Consider the following 16,367-nt stretch of genomic DNA (forward strand, 5'->3'; position numbering starts at 1 on the left):
AAGAACCCGCACGAGTGGAGCAAAGAGTTCCGTCAAAATGTAAAAATTGCAACTCAGAATACATGGTGGGTGACGTGTGTTATAATTGTGGTTTGGAAAATGACGCGCCTCTTACCACGAACTCACCCCGAGTTAACATCGACCAAATTCAACAACCAATAAAATACTGCGAAACCAAGATCAACCAGTTTGAAGAATACATCGAAGTCTACAGTGGAAATGTTACGAGTACTTCTGAGATTTTGATCGACGAGTTTGTTAAAAAATAAAAATTGTGAACATGCTCGAGGAGAACGTTAGAAAGATCTACGACAGGTTTTGGAAACTGGAAAACAATCCTTACATACTCGCGCAAAATATGATCATCAGTCCCAAAGAGCAAAAGTTATACAAGAAGTCTACGCGATGTCACATTTGTAAGGAACCTCTAACCCCGAGTAACACGAAAAACAAAACCGTTAAAGATCACTGCCACTTTACTGGAAAATTCAGAGGAGCCGCTCACAATCAGTGCAATCTTGCTTACAGAGCGCCACAGTTTTTTCCAGTATTCTTTCACAATCTCGCGGGATACGACGCTCACCTCTTCATCAAAAATCTCGGTAAGACCAAGGGAAAAATAGACTGCATTCCTAACAACGAGGAAAAGTACATCTCCTTCAGCAAAAAAATCGTGGTAGATTCCTTCGTTCCTATGAGGAATCCAAAAAACAAGAAGAATCCAACCGTAGCCGATGTGTCGTATCCAAAGAAAGAATCTTTAGGAGCGGCTCACCAAAAGTGCATCAAACCTGTCGATATCAAATACGAAATCAGGTTTCTCGATAGCTTTAAGTTTCAGTCTGCAGGCTTGGGTACGCTCGTGAAGAATCTTTCGAGTTTTTTCGAAATTTCAAAATATTTTAAAGACGATGAAAAATTGCAACTTCTTCTGAGAAAAGGAGTATACCCTTATGATTACGTCAACTCTCTCGAGAAACTTCAAGAGACCAGTCTTCCTCCCAAAGAAGCGTTTTACTCCAAGCTCAACGATACTGAAATCTCCGACGAAGATTACCAGCACGCTCGGAATGTTTGGAATACCTTCGGAATGAAAACCATGAGGGAGTATCACGATCTGTATCTCAAGTCGGACGTTCTCCTTTTAGCCGACGTGTTCGAAAATTTCAGAAAAACCAGTCTGAAAAACTACAAACTGGATCCTTGCTGGTTTTACACGGCTCCTGGATTATCCTACGACGGCATGCTAAAAACGACGGGTGTAAAATTGGAACTCCTCACTGATTACGAAAAGACTTTGGTTTTTGAAAACGGAAAGAGAGGCGGGGTTTCCACGATATCTACCAGATATGCCAAAGCCAACAACAAGTACATGGGTGAGGATTACTATCCGAGCAAGCCTACCAAGTACATCGTATACATCGACGCGAACAACCTATACGGATGGGCTATGAGCCAACCGCTTCCGGTCGGTAACTTCGAGTGGATGTCTTCGAAAGAGCTAGACAATTGGCGTAAAATTCCGTGCACTCTTGAAGTGGATTTGGAATACCCTAAAGAGCTGCACGACCTTCACAACGACTTTCCCCTAGCTCCGGAAAGACTGCTCGTGAAGAAAGTGGAAAAACTAATTCCGAATCTGAACGACAAGGAAAAGTACGTTATCCACCACGTGGCTCTGAAGCAGTGCTTGGAGCTCGGACTCAAACTGACCAAGGTTCACAGAGGTATAAAATACCGAGAGAAAACCTTTATGAAATCGTACATAGACAAGAATACCAGTCTTCGAACAAAAGCTGAATCGGAGTTTGAGAAGGATTTTTTCAAACTGATGAACAACAGCGTCTTTGGAAAAACGATGGAAAACATTCGAAACAGAGTGGACATTCATCTTGTAAACAGCGAAGCCAAAGCTCGCAAGTTATCCACAAAACCCATCTACGACCGATACACCAGCTTTGACGAAAACCTCGTAGCCGTTCACATGAAAAAATCCTCGCTGTACTTCAACAAGCCGATATATCTCGGAGCGAGCATCCTGGATATCGCAAAGACGAAGATGTACGACTTTCACTACAATTATATCAAGAAAAGTACGGAAACAAAGCAAAGCTGACAGATACAGACTCGCTACTTTATGAAATCGAGACCGAAGATTTTTACGAGGACATCGCACTAGACGTGGACCGCTACTTTGACACTTCCAACTACCCAGCTGATCATCCGTCAGGAATTCCGACGGAAAGAACAAAAAGTTCCCGGCATGTTCAAGGACGAAGCCGGAGGAAAGCAGATAGTTGAATTTGCAGGACTGAGAGCAAAGTTGTACTCTTACAGAATGCACGAAGGAAACGAGGAAAAGAGGTGCAAAGGTGTCAAAAAATCGGTAGTCGAAAGAAAAATTACCTTCGACGACTACAAACGCTGTCTCTTCGATGAAAAACCTCAGACGAGAACGATGAATGTGATTAGGAGTTACAAGCACGAGGTGTACACTGAAACCGTTAACAAAGTCGCGCTCGATTCCAAAGATGATAAGAGAAGCATACTTGAGGACAAAATTCACACACATGCACACGGTTACTGTGTTGAAAAACTTGAATAAGAAATTTTACTTCAAAACTCTGTCGGGTGGCAACTGTGTACCCTCGGGCACTATCATAAGCTCCTGTCTAACAAACGCTCTTTTTGGTGCTCCCTTCGACAAATAGTACAAAATTGGATCACCCGGTGTCCTCACGATACTATCAACCGTGTAAGTTTCCAGAGACCAAATGGGATCGGTTGCGCGTCTTCTCTCACCTCCTCCAACTCTCCGGGAGCGTACAAATACCTTAATCTCACGTTACCTGGAATTTCAATCTCATTTTTTAACTTCTGTGGAGCTGAAGGCATCGTTTCAATCTTTTTCTTCTTGATAGCATCAACCGGTTTCATTCCTATCAGCCGAGTCTCTTCGCTGTTCAAAGCTCTGATCACATCCGGAAGCCTACCCACCCACTCGGTAGACCTCACATTTTTCTGACCACGAGCCTCCATCAGTATTTCCTGCGAGTACTGATGGCCAAACAGTCTTTCAGCCAAAGTTCTGTTGAATCTTTCAACAATTGCCTGAGCTCTATGTTGACCAGGCAACCCTCTTCTGATATCGACCTTGTGCTTTTTCATCACTTCGTTCACTTTGCCCATGAATTCTCTTCCAGGATCGACCTGCAGAAGCTTCGGCCACTTTAAAACTCGAGAGTAAATTTTTTCAAATGCCTTAGCCACCTCCCCAGATTCCTTCGAGCTCAGAGGCTCAGCTTCTTTGTATCTGCTCGCGACATCCACCACAGTCAACGCGTACTTGTAAAGCTTTTTTCCTTTACTCGGTCTGTCGTGAGGAGAAACAACAAATCGGCTTGATGAACTTCATTAGGTACACTTACGTTAAATTTTGCTCTGGGAATGTACTTTGGAGGTGGTAGGTAAATTTGCCACTGAGTCTGCTTTTTTAAATAATTTCTAGCTTTTTCTTTCGTCACTCCAGCCTCTTTCGCCAGCTTGTCTATCGCAGAAACACCCTTCCAATACCCTCTCGGACTGTAGTAAACCTTAGACATTTTAGTTTCAGCCATCTTTTATTTTTAGCCCGATTTAAAAATAAAAACAGTTTAAGAAAATCCTAATTAATAAAAAAGCGAACAAAATGGCAAAACAATCAAGCATACTCAATATTGAATTTGAATATTTGTTAGAAGAGCAAAAAGCAAAGGACCCTCAATTTTGAAATGGGTTGAACTAGAAGAAGGTGGAATTTACAAAATTACCAATTTTGAGATCATGGAAACCAGGGTTGGAAAATCCGGAGTTATCACTCTCAGTGATAACACTCGAGTTTGGAGTTGTTCTACCCTAACAAAAAGGCTAGAGAACTTGGACTTGGACTTTGGTGAATCAATAGATCTTGTTAAACCCACGGGCAAAAAAGAAAGCAAAACAACCGGGAACATGTACCACAGTTTTGACCTTGTAGTGAAAGAGTTGGAATATGATGAAGACTCAGACTAGTCGTACCGTCCCAAGGTAACCAAACAAAAAAAAAATCCTCTTTAGACATTCAGTCTAAAGGGATTTTTTATTGTTACAAAAAATGAATTGTATGAGTAAAAAAAAAAAATCCTGGTTAATTAAAAAAAAAAAAGTTTAAGAAAATCCTAATTAATAAAAAAGCGAACAAAATGGTAAAACAATCAAGCATAACGAATCAAAATTTGAAGAACAAAAATTTTGAAATGGGATGAACTAGAAAAGGTAAACTTTTTCAAATTACTAAGTTTGAGTTTATAGAGACTGATATTGGAAAATCCGCGGTTATCACCTTTAGCGATAACACTCGGGTTTGGAGTCCTTTATTCTAACCGAAGTAGTAGATGAAAACTTGGACTTGGTTAAATTCCCTAGGTTTACCGTTAGATGTGAGTAAATCATTAGGAAAACATGTGGTAGAGTTTGTCATTCATAACGAAGACTCAGACTAGCCATACTGTCTACTATAACCAACAAAAAAATCCCTTTAGACATTCAGTCTAAAGGGATTTTTTATTGTTACAAAAATGAAGTGTACGAGTAAATACAAGCGTTGTTTTTGCAAATTGTGTAAAAAGAAAACCCGCCTTCGGAGCAAAAAACCGATTTGCAACCTATACGGTACCGAATTCACTCGGTTGTTTAAAGAACCCGCACGAGTGGAGCAAAGAGTTCCGTCAAAATGTAAAAATTGCAACTCAGAATACATGGTGGGTGACGTGTGTTATAATTGTGGTTTGGAAAATGACGCGCCTCTTACCACGAACTCACCCCGAGTTAACATCGACCAAATTCAACAACCAATAAAATACTGCGAAACCAAGATCAACCAGTTTGAAGAATACATCGAAGTCTACAGTGGAAATGTTACGAGTACTTCTGAGATTTTGATCGACGAGTTTGTTAAAAAAAATAAAAAATTGTGAACATGCTCGAGGAGAACGTTAGAAAGATCTACGACAGGTTTTGGAAACTGGAAAACAATCCTTACATACTCGCGCAAAATATGATCATCAGTCCCAAAGAGCAAAAGTTATACAAGAAGTCTACGCGATGTCACATTTGTAAGGAACCTCTAACCCCGAGTAACACGAAAAACAAAACCGTTAAAGATCACTGCCACTTTACTGGAAAATTCAGAGGAGCCGCTCACAATCAGTGCAATCTTGCTTACAGAGCGCCAAAGTTTTTTCCAGTATTCTTTCACAATCTCGCGGGATACGACGCTCACCTCTTCATCAAAAATCTCGGTAAGACCAAGGGAAAAATAGACTGCATTCCTAACAACGAGGAAAAGTACATCTCCTTCAGCAAAAAATCGTGGTAGATTCCTTCGTTCCTATGAGGAATCCAAAAACAAGAAGAATCCAACCGTAGCCGATGTGTCGTATCCAAAGAAAGAATCTTTAGGAGCGGCTCACCAAAAGTGCATCAAACCTGTCGATATCAAATACGAAATCAGGTTTCTCGATAGCTTTAAGTTTCAGTCTGCAGGCTTGGGTACGCTCGTGAAGAATCTTTCGAGTTTTTCGAAATTTCAAAATATTTTAAAGACGATGAAAATTGCAACTTCTTCTGAGAAAAGGAGTATACCCTTATGATTACGTCAACTCTCTCGAGAAACTTCAAGAGACCAGTCTTCCTCCCAAAGAAGCGTTTTACTCCAAGCTCAACGATACTGAAATCTCCGACGAAGATTACCAGCACGCTCGGAATGTTTGGAATACCTTCGGAATGAAAACCATGAGGGAGTATCACGATCTGTATCTCAAGTCGGACGTTCTCCTTTTAGCCGACGTGTTCGAAAATTTCAGAAAAACCAGTCTGAAAAACTACAAACTGGATCCTTGCTGGTTTTACACGGCTCCTGGATTATCCTACGACGGCATGCTAAAAACGACGGGTGTAAAATTGGAACTCCTCACTGATTACGAAAAGACTTTGGTTTTTGAAAACGGAAAGAGAGGCGGGGTTTCCACGATATCTACCAGATATGCCAAAGCCAACAACAAGTACATGGGTGAGGATTACTATCCGAGCAAGCCTACCAAGTACATCGTATACATCGACGCGAACAACCTATACGGATGGGCTATGAGCCAACCGCTTCCGGTCGGTAACTTCGAGTGGATGTCTTCGAAAGAGCTAGACAATTGGCGTAAAATTCCGTGCACTCTTGAAGTGGATTTGGAATACCCTAAAGAGCTGCACGACCTTCACAACGACTTTCCCCTAGCTCCGGAAAGACTGCTCGTGAAGAAAGTGGAAAAACTAATTCCGAATCTGAACGACAAGGAAAAGTACGTTATCCACCACGTGGCTCTGAAGCAGTGCTTGGAGCTCGGACTCAAACTGACCAAGGTTCACAGAGGTATAAAATACCGAGAGAAAACCTTTATGAAATCGTACATAGACAAGAATACCAGTCTTCGAACAAAAGCTGAATCGGAGTTTGAGAAGGATTTTTCAAACTGATGAACAACAGCGTCTTTGGAAAAACGATGGAAAACATTCGAAACAGAGTGGACATTCATCTTGTAAACAGCGAAGCCAAAGCTCGCAAGTTATCCACAAAACCCATCTACGACCGATACACCAGCTTTGACGAAAACCTCGTAGCCGTTCACATGAAAAAATCCTCGCTGTACTTCAACAAGCCGATATATCTCGGAGCGAGCATCCTGGATATCGCAAAGACGAAGATGTACGACTTTCACTACAATTATATCAAGAAAAAGTACGGAAACAAAGCAAAGCTGACAGATACAGACTCGCTACTTTATGAAATCGAGACCGAAGATTTTTACGAGGATATCGCACTAGACGTGGACCGCTACTTTGACACTTCCAACTACCCAGCTGATCATCCGTCAGGAATTCCGACGGGAAAGAACAAAAAAGTTCCCGGCATGTTCAAGGACGAAGCCGGAGGAAAGCAGATAGTTGAATTTGCTGGACTGAGAGCAAAGTTGTACTCTTACAGAATGCACGAAGGAAACGAGGAAAAGAGGTGCAAAGGTGTCAAAAAATCGGTAGTCGAAAGAAAAATTACCTTCGACGACTACAAACGCTGTCTCTTCGATGAAAAACCTCAGACGAGAACGATGAATGTGATTAGGAGTTACAAGCACGAGGTGTACACTGAAACCGTTAACAAAGTCGCGCTCGATTCCAAAGATGATAAGAGAAGCATACTTGAGGACAAAATTCACACACATGCACACGGTTACTGTGTTGAAAAACTTGAATAAGAAATTTTACTTCAAAAATCTGTCGGGTGGCAACTGTGTACCCTGGGGTACTATCATAAGCTCCTGTCTAACAAACGCTCTTTTTGGTTCCCCCTGCGACAAATAGTACAAAATTGGATCACCCGGTGTCCTCACGATACTATCAACCGTGTAAGTTTCCAGAGACCAAATGGGATCGGTTGCGCGTCTTCTCTCACCTCCCTCCAACTCTCCGGGAGCGTACAAATACCTTAATCTCACGTTACCTGGAATTTCAATCTCATTTTTTAACTTCTGTGGAGCTGAAGGCATCGTTTCAATCTTTTTCTTCTTGATAGCATCAACCGGTTTCATTCCTATCAGCCGAGTCTCTTCGCTGTTCAAAGCTCTGATCACATCCGGAAGCCTACCCACCCACTCGGTAGACCTCACATTTTTCTGACCACGAGCCTCCATCAGTATTTCCTGCGAGTACTGATGGCCAAACAGTCTTTCAGCCAAAGTTCTGTTGAATCTTTCAACAATTGCCTGAGCTCTATGTTGACCAGGCAACCCTCTTCTGATATCGACCTTGTGCTTTTTCATCACTTCGTTCACTTTGCCCATGAATTCTCTTCCAGGATCGACCTGCAGAAGCTTCGGCCACTTTAAAACTCGAGAGTAAATTTTTTCAAATGCCTTAGCCACCTCCCCAGATTCCTTCGAGCTCAGAGGCTCAGCTTCTTTGTATCTGCTCGCGACATCCACCACAGTCAACGCGTACTTGTAAAGCTTTTTTCCTTTACTCGGTCTGTCGTGAGGGAGAAACAACAAATCGGCTTGATGAACTTCATTAGGTACACTTACGTTAAATTTTGCTCTGGGAATGTACTTTGGAGGTGGTAGGTAAATTTGCCACTGAGTCTGCTTTTTCAAAAAATTTCTCGCTTTTTCTTTCGTCACTCCAGCCTCTTTCGCCAGCTTGTCTATCGCAGAAACACCCTTCCAATACCCTCTCGGACTGTAGTAAACCTTAGACATTTTAGTTTCAGCCATCTTTTATTTTTAGCCCGATTTAAAAATAAAAACAGTTTAAGAAAATCCTAATTAATAAAAAAGCGAACAAAATGGCAAAACAATCAAGCATACTCAATATTGAATTTGAATATTTGTTAGAAGAGCAAAAAGGACCCTCAATTTTGAAATGGGTTGAACTAGAAGAAGGTGGAATTTACAAAATTACCAATTTTGAGATCATGGAAACCAGGGTTGGAAAATCCGGAGTTATCACTCTCAGTGATAACACTCGAGTTTGGAGTTGTTCTACCCTAACAAAAAGGCTAGAGAACTTGGACTTGGACTTTGGTGAATCAATAGCTCTTGTTAAACCCACGGGCAAAAAAAGAAAGCAAAACAACCGGGAACATGTACCACAGTTTTGACCTTGTAGTGAAAGAGTTGGAATATGATGAAGACTCAGACTAGTCGTACCGTCCCAAGGTAACCAAACAAAAAAAATCCTCTTTAGACATTCAGTCTAAAGGGGATTTTTTATTGTTACAAAAATGAATTGTATGAGTAAAAAAAAAATCCTGGTTAATTAAAAAAAAAAAAAGTTTAAGAAAATCCTAATTAATAAAAAAAGCGAACAAAATGGTAAAACAATCAAGCATAACGAATCAAAATTTGAAGAACAAAAATTTTGAAATGGGATGAACTAGAAAAAGGTAAACTTTTTCAAATTACTAAGTTTGAGTTTATAGAGACTGATATTGGAAAATCCGCGGTTATCACCTTTAGCGATAACACTCGGGTTTGGAGTCCTTTATTCCTAACCGAAGTAGTAGATGAAAACTTGGACTTGGTTAAATTCCCTAGGTTTACCGTTAGATGTGAGTAAATCATTAGGAAAACATGTGGTAGAGTTTGTCATTCATAACGAAGACTCAGACTAGCCATACTGTCTACCATAACCAACAAAAAAAATCCCTTTAGACATTCAGTCTAAAGGGATTTTTATTGTTACAAAATGAAGTGTACGAGTAAATACAAGCGTTGTTTTTGCAAATTGTGTAAAAAGAAAACCCGCCTTCGGAGCAAAAAACCGATTTGCAACCTATACGGTACCGAATTCACTCGGTTGTTTAAAGAACCCGCACGAGTGGAGCAAAGAGTTCCGTCAAAATGTAAAAATTGCAACTCAGAATACATGGTGGGTGACGTGTGTTATAATTGTGGTTTGGAAAATGACGCGCCTCTTACCACGAACTCACCCCGAGTTAACATCGACCAAATTCAACAACCAATAAAATACTGCGAAACCAAGATCAACCAGTTTGAAGAATACATCGAAGTCTACAGTGGAAATGTTACGAGTACTTCTGAGATTTTGATCGACGAGTTTGTTAAAAAAAATAAAAAATTGTTCGAGTCCCCTCCGAGTAAAAAAGACTTGTTAAAAGTCTTGAGATCAGACCCAAAAGCCGTTCACAAGATTTATTACAAAGTTACGGGCAATTCTCCCGTCGATTTTTGGCACGATCGAGCTAATTTGTTATGCGATCTTGATAATATACTGAAAATTTATCTACAAAATAAACCCAAGAGAAATAATTTTAACATCCACTACACTCTTTTTTATTTACTCAAACGAAGAAATTATCCCGTAACTCTCGACGATTTTCCAGAGATTAGAGGCTCAGCTCCCACCCAAATACTTTTATCCAAAGTATTTGATAGCGACCACACCGGTTCCGAGCAATCCCAGTCCGAGCAAAGCTAACTCTCCATTTTGGATCGATTTTGTTTGATCTTCGTCGAGATACTCTCCATCATAAAGTTGTGGTTCGGGTGGAAAGAATCCATCAAAATTCCCGTTAAATTATAATACTGTCTCATCGCGTCATCGACGTCCGAAAAGGTTCTCTCCGCGTGACCCTGTTTTTTTAATTGATCGTTAATGTAATCTATTCTTGAAAGACGCGCTAGATTCCAAGAATCTCGGTCGTGCTGAAGTTTTTCGAGAGCGAGATCGTGTCTTTTGCGTTCTTCCGAACTACTGAGAGAGTTGAACAAATAATTGCTCCCTGAAAATGCCAAAGCGTTAACCACGGCTCCACCAACCATGAATGCGAGTGACGCCATTTTTCTCTTTATTTTTACAAAAAAACCCTCTTAGCACAGATAGTGCTAAGAGGGTTTTTAATATACCTACCTACCATAGACAGAATGTCTAAGCCATAATTTGATCTGGAAGAATTCCTTGATTCACGAGCCAATCTCTGAGCATTGTAGCCGAAAAGACACTCAAAGTCAACTTTCCAATATCCTCCACATCAAGCTGCGAGAGATTAGCCGGCTTCATTTTCAGGAACTTTTTCATAACGAACGAGTTAGTCCATACACCGAGACTTATCGTTGCTGCGTGATACGCGCCGTTTACGATCATTTTTACGTTTGGATTGGTTTCTGCCATCTTCTTTATTGTAACTAAAAATCAAAAGGATCGACTTTTGGTTGACTGTTGACTGCTGTGGTTACAGTGGGTGGGTTTTTAGTTGTATCGTTTAAGGTAGACATTCTGCCTACAGTAGAATACCCATATGCCACTATCCCTCCAACAACGGCAACCGCTCCTCCAACAAGAACTGAGCCTGACAACCAGTTTGACACGGTTGATTTTTCTGAAGGTGTACGCGACGTTTCGTCTATGGTGGACGGGTTCTCCCGTGTTGTTTCCGCTGCTTCATAGGCTTTTAATTTTGCTAATTTTTCTTTGTTTTTTAGGGCTAATGCCTTTCCAGCAGCAACCCTCTTCGGATCTTTGACTTTTGCTTGACTCACTTTTGCTATAACTTTTGTCGGCTTTGCAGATGTTGTTGTTACTGTTGACATTTCCACCTTGGATAGTGGTTTGGTTTCTTGATCACTCATCTAAAAAAAAAAAAAAAATTTAAGCACTATCTGAGCACCATCTAAGCACTATCTGAGCACTATCTAAGCAATTTTGCTCAGATATCTAAGCACTATCTAAGCACTATCTAAGCACCATCTAAGCAAATTTGCTCAGATATCTGAGCACCATCTGAGCAAGTGCTATAAATAAAAAAATCAAGAGAACCTCTTGATTTTTTTAGTTTTAGGAGTTGGGGGTCGTCCGTTGTACACTCCGTTTCTGGAGGAAGGTCAACTTTTTTAATACTGTTGCTAGTTAACAGAATAGCCTCCAACGGAGCTAGCATATGTTCAAAACTATGATACAATCCACTGGTCCATTTGTTTAAAGCTAAATCGATAAAGGGTCCTTCGTTCAGAGACTCTCCCAAAGCATCGCGATCGGTAATTACAAAATTTTTTGGAAGAAAAAGTCCAATCAAATTTATATAAGTGGTGACAAGGTACTTTTTCATCGATTTGGTCACTATCCCACCCATGTGAGCCTCGTATCTGCCGTAGAGTCTCGTCAGACTCTTTTGATCAAGCCTATCAATCTCAGCGGAGGTTATATTTTTTCCCAAATACTCTTTGCTTTTTCCTGTCTCTACTACACCGATCAACTGTTCCCGTAGTTGTTCCGTTTTGGTAAAGTCCGTGTTTACAGGTTCCTCCTGTGTAGTTGTACAGTCTACCTTAGGCAGAATATCTACCGTAGACAAAACACCCATATTCATCGCCTCGTTAACTATATCTTCAACTTCAGTCATGATTTTCTTTATTTGATTATAAAATTCATGTTAACGAGCTTTTTTTAATCTGTACTCAAATCCTCTGGGTGGACATAAAAAAAGATTTAATTTTGAATATTGATTTTTTTCTAGTTTTTTATTTAATGCCTCCCTCTTTTCTTTGGGAACTACTTTGTTCTCTTTCATGATGGTGGTAAAATCATCTTCATCTTTACAATAGAAGGTGGACAGCCATTTGATCTGTCTTCTAATAGTTTTGGGAACTGCCACGTAAGCTTGAGTGAGCATCCAAAGAGAGCAGTTGTCGTGTCTGCCAGAACAAGCGAGTTTTGTTAAAACGCTTCTTTTTTGTCGATTCCTTCTTCGGTTATGCTATCGTCGATCAAAAACAGAACCTGGGAGTCATCCATTTTTCCGACAATTTCCCAAAATACCTTGATCGATAATTGAAATTGATCGTCTTTGTCAGAAACCATTCTTCCGGATCGATCATAAATACTTGGTAAGGATTATCAAAATCCACCGCCTACCTCGGTAAGTCGAATTATTAACCCAGTTCGGACAGATAATCACTATGTAAGCAAAAAATCCACGATATTCGTTTTCTACTAGATTTAAAACATGCTCGGTTTTGCCGGACATGGTTTCGCCTGAGATTATCGCCGAGTGCGCGTGTTTTGGAAACATCTTTTATTTTTTAGTATTTCACGCTCTGCAATTTTCCGGCTTCGATATTCACCTGTGCATCCTGTATGTAGTACACGTAAGCGTTCAACGCGCCTGCCGTCTCGGCTTCTTTTTCGATCTCGATCTGAATACTCTGACTAGCTCCTTCAATTTTCCTACCAGATCCATACAACGTGTCATCATCCGTGGTTCTCATGTCCAACCAGAGACCATACTTGGTTGTGAGATAATCTGGTAAAATCACATCGGCCAATTCCGCTTCTTTGATCGTGTGTGGAACGGTTCTGTGTTTTCCATCCGCAAAGTGCTTTTGAATTTCTTCAAAATGGTGGTGAGGTAACATTCCGCTTGCATACAGCTGGTTTGGGTTCCCGTCTAGAGTGGCTGAGACTTTTTGATTTTTGGGTTGTATAATTTCTCGGAATCTCGAGCGTAATCGGCTCCTCCATCCGCGGATCTACAAAAGAATCAAAATGCCTTTCATGGACTTTGCTCGTGGTGCCAGGACAATATTCCAGACGGTGTTTGATTTGTCCAGCGACTCCTTGCTGTGTCTCATAACTCTATCATACATAACCACGCTTATTCCATCGTACATGTTTTTGATCATCATCGCCGTCTCTTGTGAGTTTACCACATCAAACTCCAGGTGAATGTTAGAAATGGAGTAACTGGCAGCTGTGTCTGTGGAAACTATCACTTTCCCATAGTTGTTAAAAGTTAGTTCGTAAGAGAGTCTGTCTTTTAACTCGAACTGGAAAAATGGGTTGTGGGAACTCAGCATTTCAAAGTCCAACGGGATGCAGAACATGTTGCCATAATTCTTGTCCACGGCAATATCCTTGGCGTCGGCACCTTTGTCACCGGCATCTATTCTGTGCTTACGCCCTGCTCCAGATTGAATACCCTGATAGACGGCATTTGATCGCTCCTTGGTTGTTTTCCAAAGATCTGGATAGCACAGGAAAACGTCAGCATCGTTCAGGGTGTATATGCTCTGTCCTTCCAATTTGACCTCAATTTTTGACACTATCGCTCTTCCAAGATTATTTACGATCGTTCGATTAACATCTTGGTTTCCACCAGCCGCAGAATTCAAATCAACATTGAATGAAAGTCTGCTAGTTCAGGGACTATGACATCATTTTTTCCAAGGTCTGGGAACCTCACTGTAAGGATTTCACCCTGATTGATAGTACTTGGAACGTGTGTGTTTCGAATGCTGCGTCGAATACCATTGATTCCTCGTGCATTACGAAGTTGTCGGTATGGGTCCAATTTGTATCCGTATTCAGTTGCCATCTTTCTTTTTATTATTACAAAGTTCATTCAGAAAAAGCGTAAAATAAAAAACAAAATGGCAGCAGGTAGGTATTTTGATGATATACGGATGGATCGCATTGACGATCTTGATGCTGATGAAAAAAGTCCTCTATTACCTCAGGATGAACAAGATGACAGCTTTGCTGATAGTTCATTTAATCATAGCGTTCTTGAGGTGCCTAATCAGGGGCAAAGACCAAATTGGGCGAAAGACACAGTTCCGCTTGGTATAACTGAAGAAACTCGAGCATCCAAAGAAGAGGTGGATGCTCGTATTAATGCGTTCAAACAATTTAATAAGGTGGAAAAAGATATCAGTATATATAAATTTGAGGGAGACAAAGATGGTCGTTTATGGGTTAGATGGGGTGAAAAATGGGTGTTATTGACTCACAAATCTAAGCCACAAAATTTCTACAAGCAGTCAACTCTGCAAAAAATACCTGGGACAGGAGTAAATTTTTTCAAAGCCTTAGGATTAATACCCGAAATATCACCTGAAGTTGAGGCTGCGGCTTTGAATGTGGTCAGTGAAGCACAGACTCAGATTAATAAGATAGATAACGAAGAAAAAGTAGAATTAAAAGAAGTAAATAAAAGCATCGATAGATTGATATTAAGCACCCAAGAGGACGGGGGTAAAACATCATTTGATCAAGATGTAAGGGCAGCGTCGCCAGAGGCTGAGACCTCATTTACTGAACCGCAAACCACTGAACATGAACTACCAGGTGATGTCAACTCATTTACCCCAAGAACTGTGAGAAACCTTGACAAACCTGTGAGACAACATAAATACACAAACACAATCACACGACAAATTGAAATAGCAAAGGCAAAAATTGCAATAAACAATGAGTTAATAGAAGAAAAAAAAAAGAGAAAAAGATAATCCAGAAACAGAGCAGGAAAGAAAAGAGGTGCTTAAAAATGAAATCAAGAGGCTCGAAGAAGAAAAAACAATGCTCAACAAGAAATTTTGGATGCCATAAAACCTCAACTTAGAAATCAGCTTGTGGCGATTCGAGAAACAATTCGCAAAGTACTGTATGTAGACAAAACATTAAAGGAAAGACTTAAAACTTTGTTTATAGAGCAAGGAGTTACCATCGTATCATTGATTACAGCAATTGGTATGACAATTGCTACCGTTGTTGAGGGAAAACTCTTAGCCACCAAATCAGCAATTTCAGCCGTCACTCCAGCACCTAAGCCTGTGCCTCCAAAACCAGGTCCAGGACCAGACCCTGGTCCAAAGCCACCGGAGCCTCCAAAGCCAAAAACGTGGACCGATTGGATTAAGGATCAGCTCAAGAAAATAGCCAATCTCCTTTTGAAACTTGGAGACAAAGCCCTGATAGCGCTTCCGGGAGTCATCGGAGCCGTGGTGAATTTCTGTCTAAAAGCAGCGGGAAGCGTCGCCGGATTTTTAGCAAATCATCTGTGGATCTTTGCTCTCGCAGTTGGAGGAATTTTGTACAAAAATGTAACAGAGGCTTACGAGAAAAAGAAAAAGTAATACGACGAGCAAAAAAAATAACCCTCAGCATTTATTTTTGCTAAGGATTATTTTTACTTAAGCCACCAAATTTTTATTTTTTTTACCTTTTGAATACTAACGGCGACTCGAGTCGCCGTTAGTTAAAAGTTTGCAAAACAGTTTTTAATATAGATATAAATTTTTTCATATTCTAAAAATGCCATTTATTTCTTCGGTTAGCGATTTGATCGATTTTTCTCCAGAAGAAAACCCTAGTTGGAGAAAGAATGAATTTCCAAGCATCAAAGATGCCATTCGAGAGATTCTGAAGTACAAAAAGATGAATAATTGCGAGGTTCCGAAAGACTTTCTCTTGACGGAATTTGTTTATCATTGTCTAGACGAAGAATATCATGGATTTCAAAACCTATCGCAAACGCGAGAGTTTCTATCGAACCCTGACTCCGGTGACACCTCCTTACAAGCAAAAGAAACGCTCAACCTACGCGAAGCCTGCCAAAATTTAATGAGTTTGAAAAATGATAGCAATTTTGGGTTTCTAGAAGAAAACTTGATTAGACAGACCAACAAAATTGTGAGGAAAAATCTTCCGTTAGAATTTGGCGAAACAAAGCCCGGAGAGTATAGTCAGGCTCGGAGGTTTACAACGTTTATGGGTCAGAGACACGAGTATCGCATGCCTGAAGATATGGAAATGGCGGCAATCAACATTGTTGATAGATTCAATAGTTTGTTTATTCAAAGCAAAGAAGAACATAACGAAGAAAAAAGATTGTTGAATACCTTCAAAGCTTGCGCATATTTTGTAGCCGAAATGCTCGAACTGCATCCTTTTTCGGACGGAAACGGAAGAACCGTAAGGCTGATGGCAAGCTACATACTTTCTTCATTTTC

General features: G+C 40.5%; 1 protein-coding gene across 1 annotated transcript; it reads left to right on the forward strand.

The window, feature by feature from the left end:
• Positions 1–280: 280 nt before the first annotated feature.
• LOC140169564 (uncharacterized) lies at positions 281–2,116 on the forward strand. Its single transcript, XM_072192828.1, has one exon. The coding sequence runs from the start codon at positions 281–283 to the stop codon at positions 2,114–2,116; it is 1,836 nt and encodes a 611-aa protein (XP_072048929.1).
• Positions 2,117–16,367: the final 14,251 nt, after the last annotated feature.

This window comes from Amphiura filiformis, chromosome 14 (assembly GCF_039555335.1).
Source record: "Amphiura filiformis chromosome 14, Afil_fr2py, whole genome shotgun sequence".
Lineage (NCBI taxonomy): Eukaryota > Metazoa > Echinodermata > Ophiuroidea > Amphilepidida > Amphiuridae > Amphiura > Amphiura filiformis.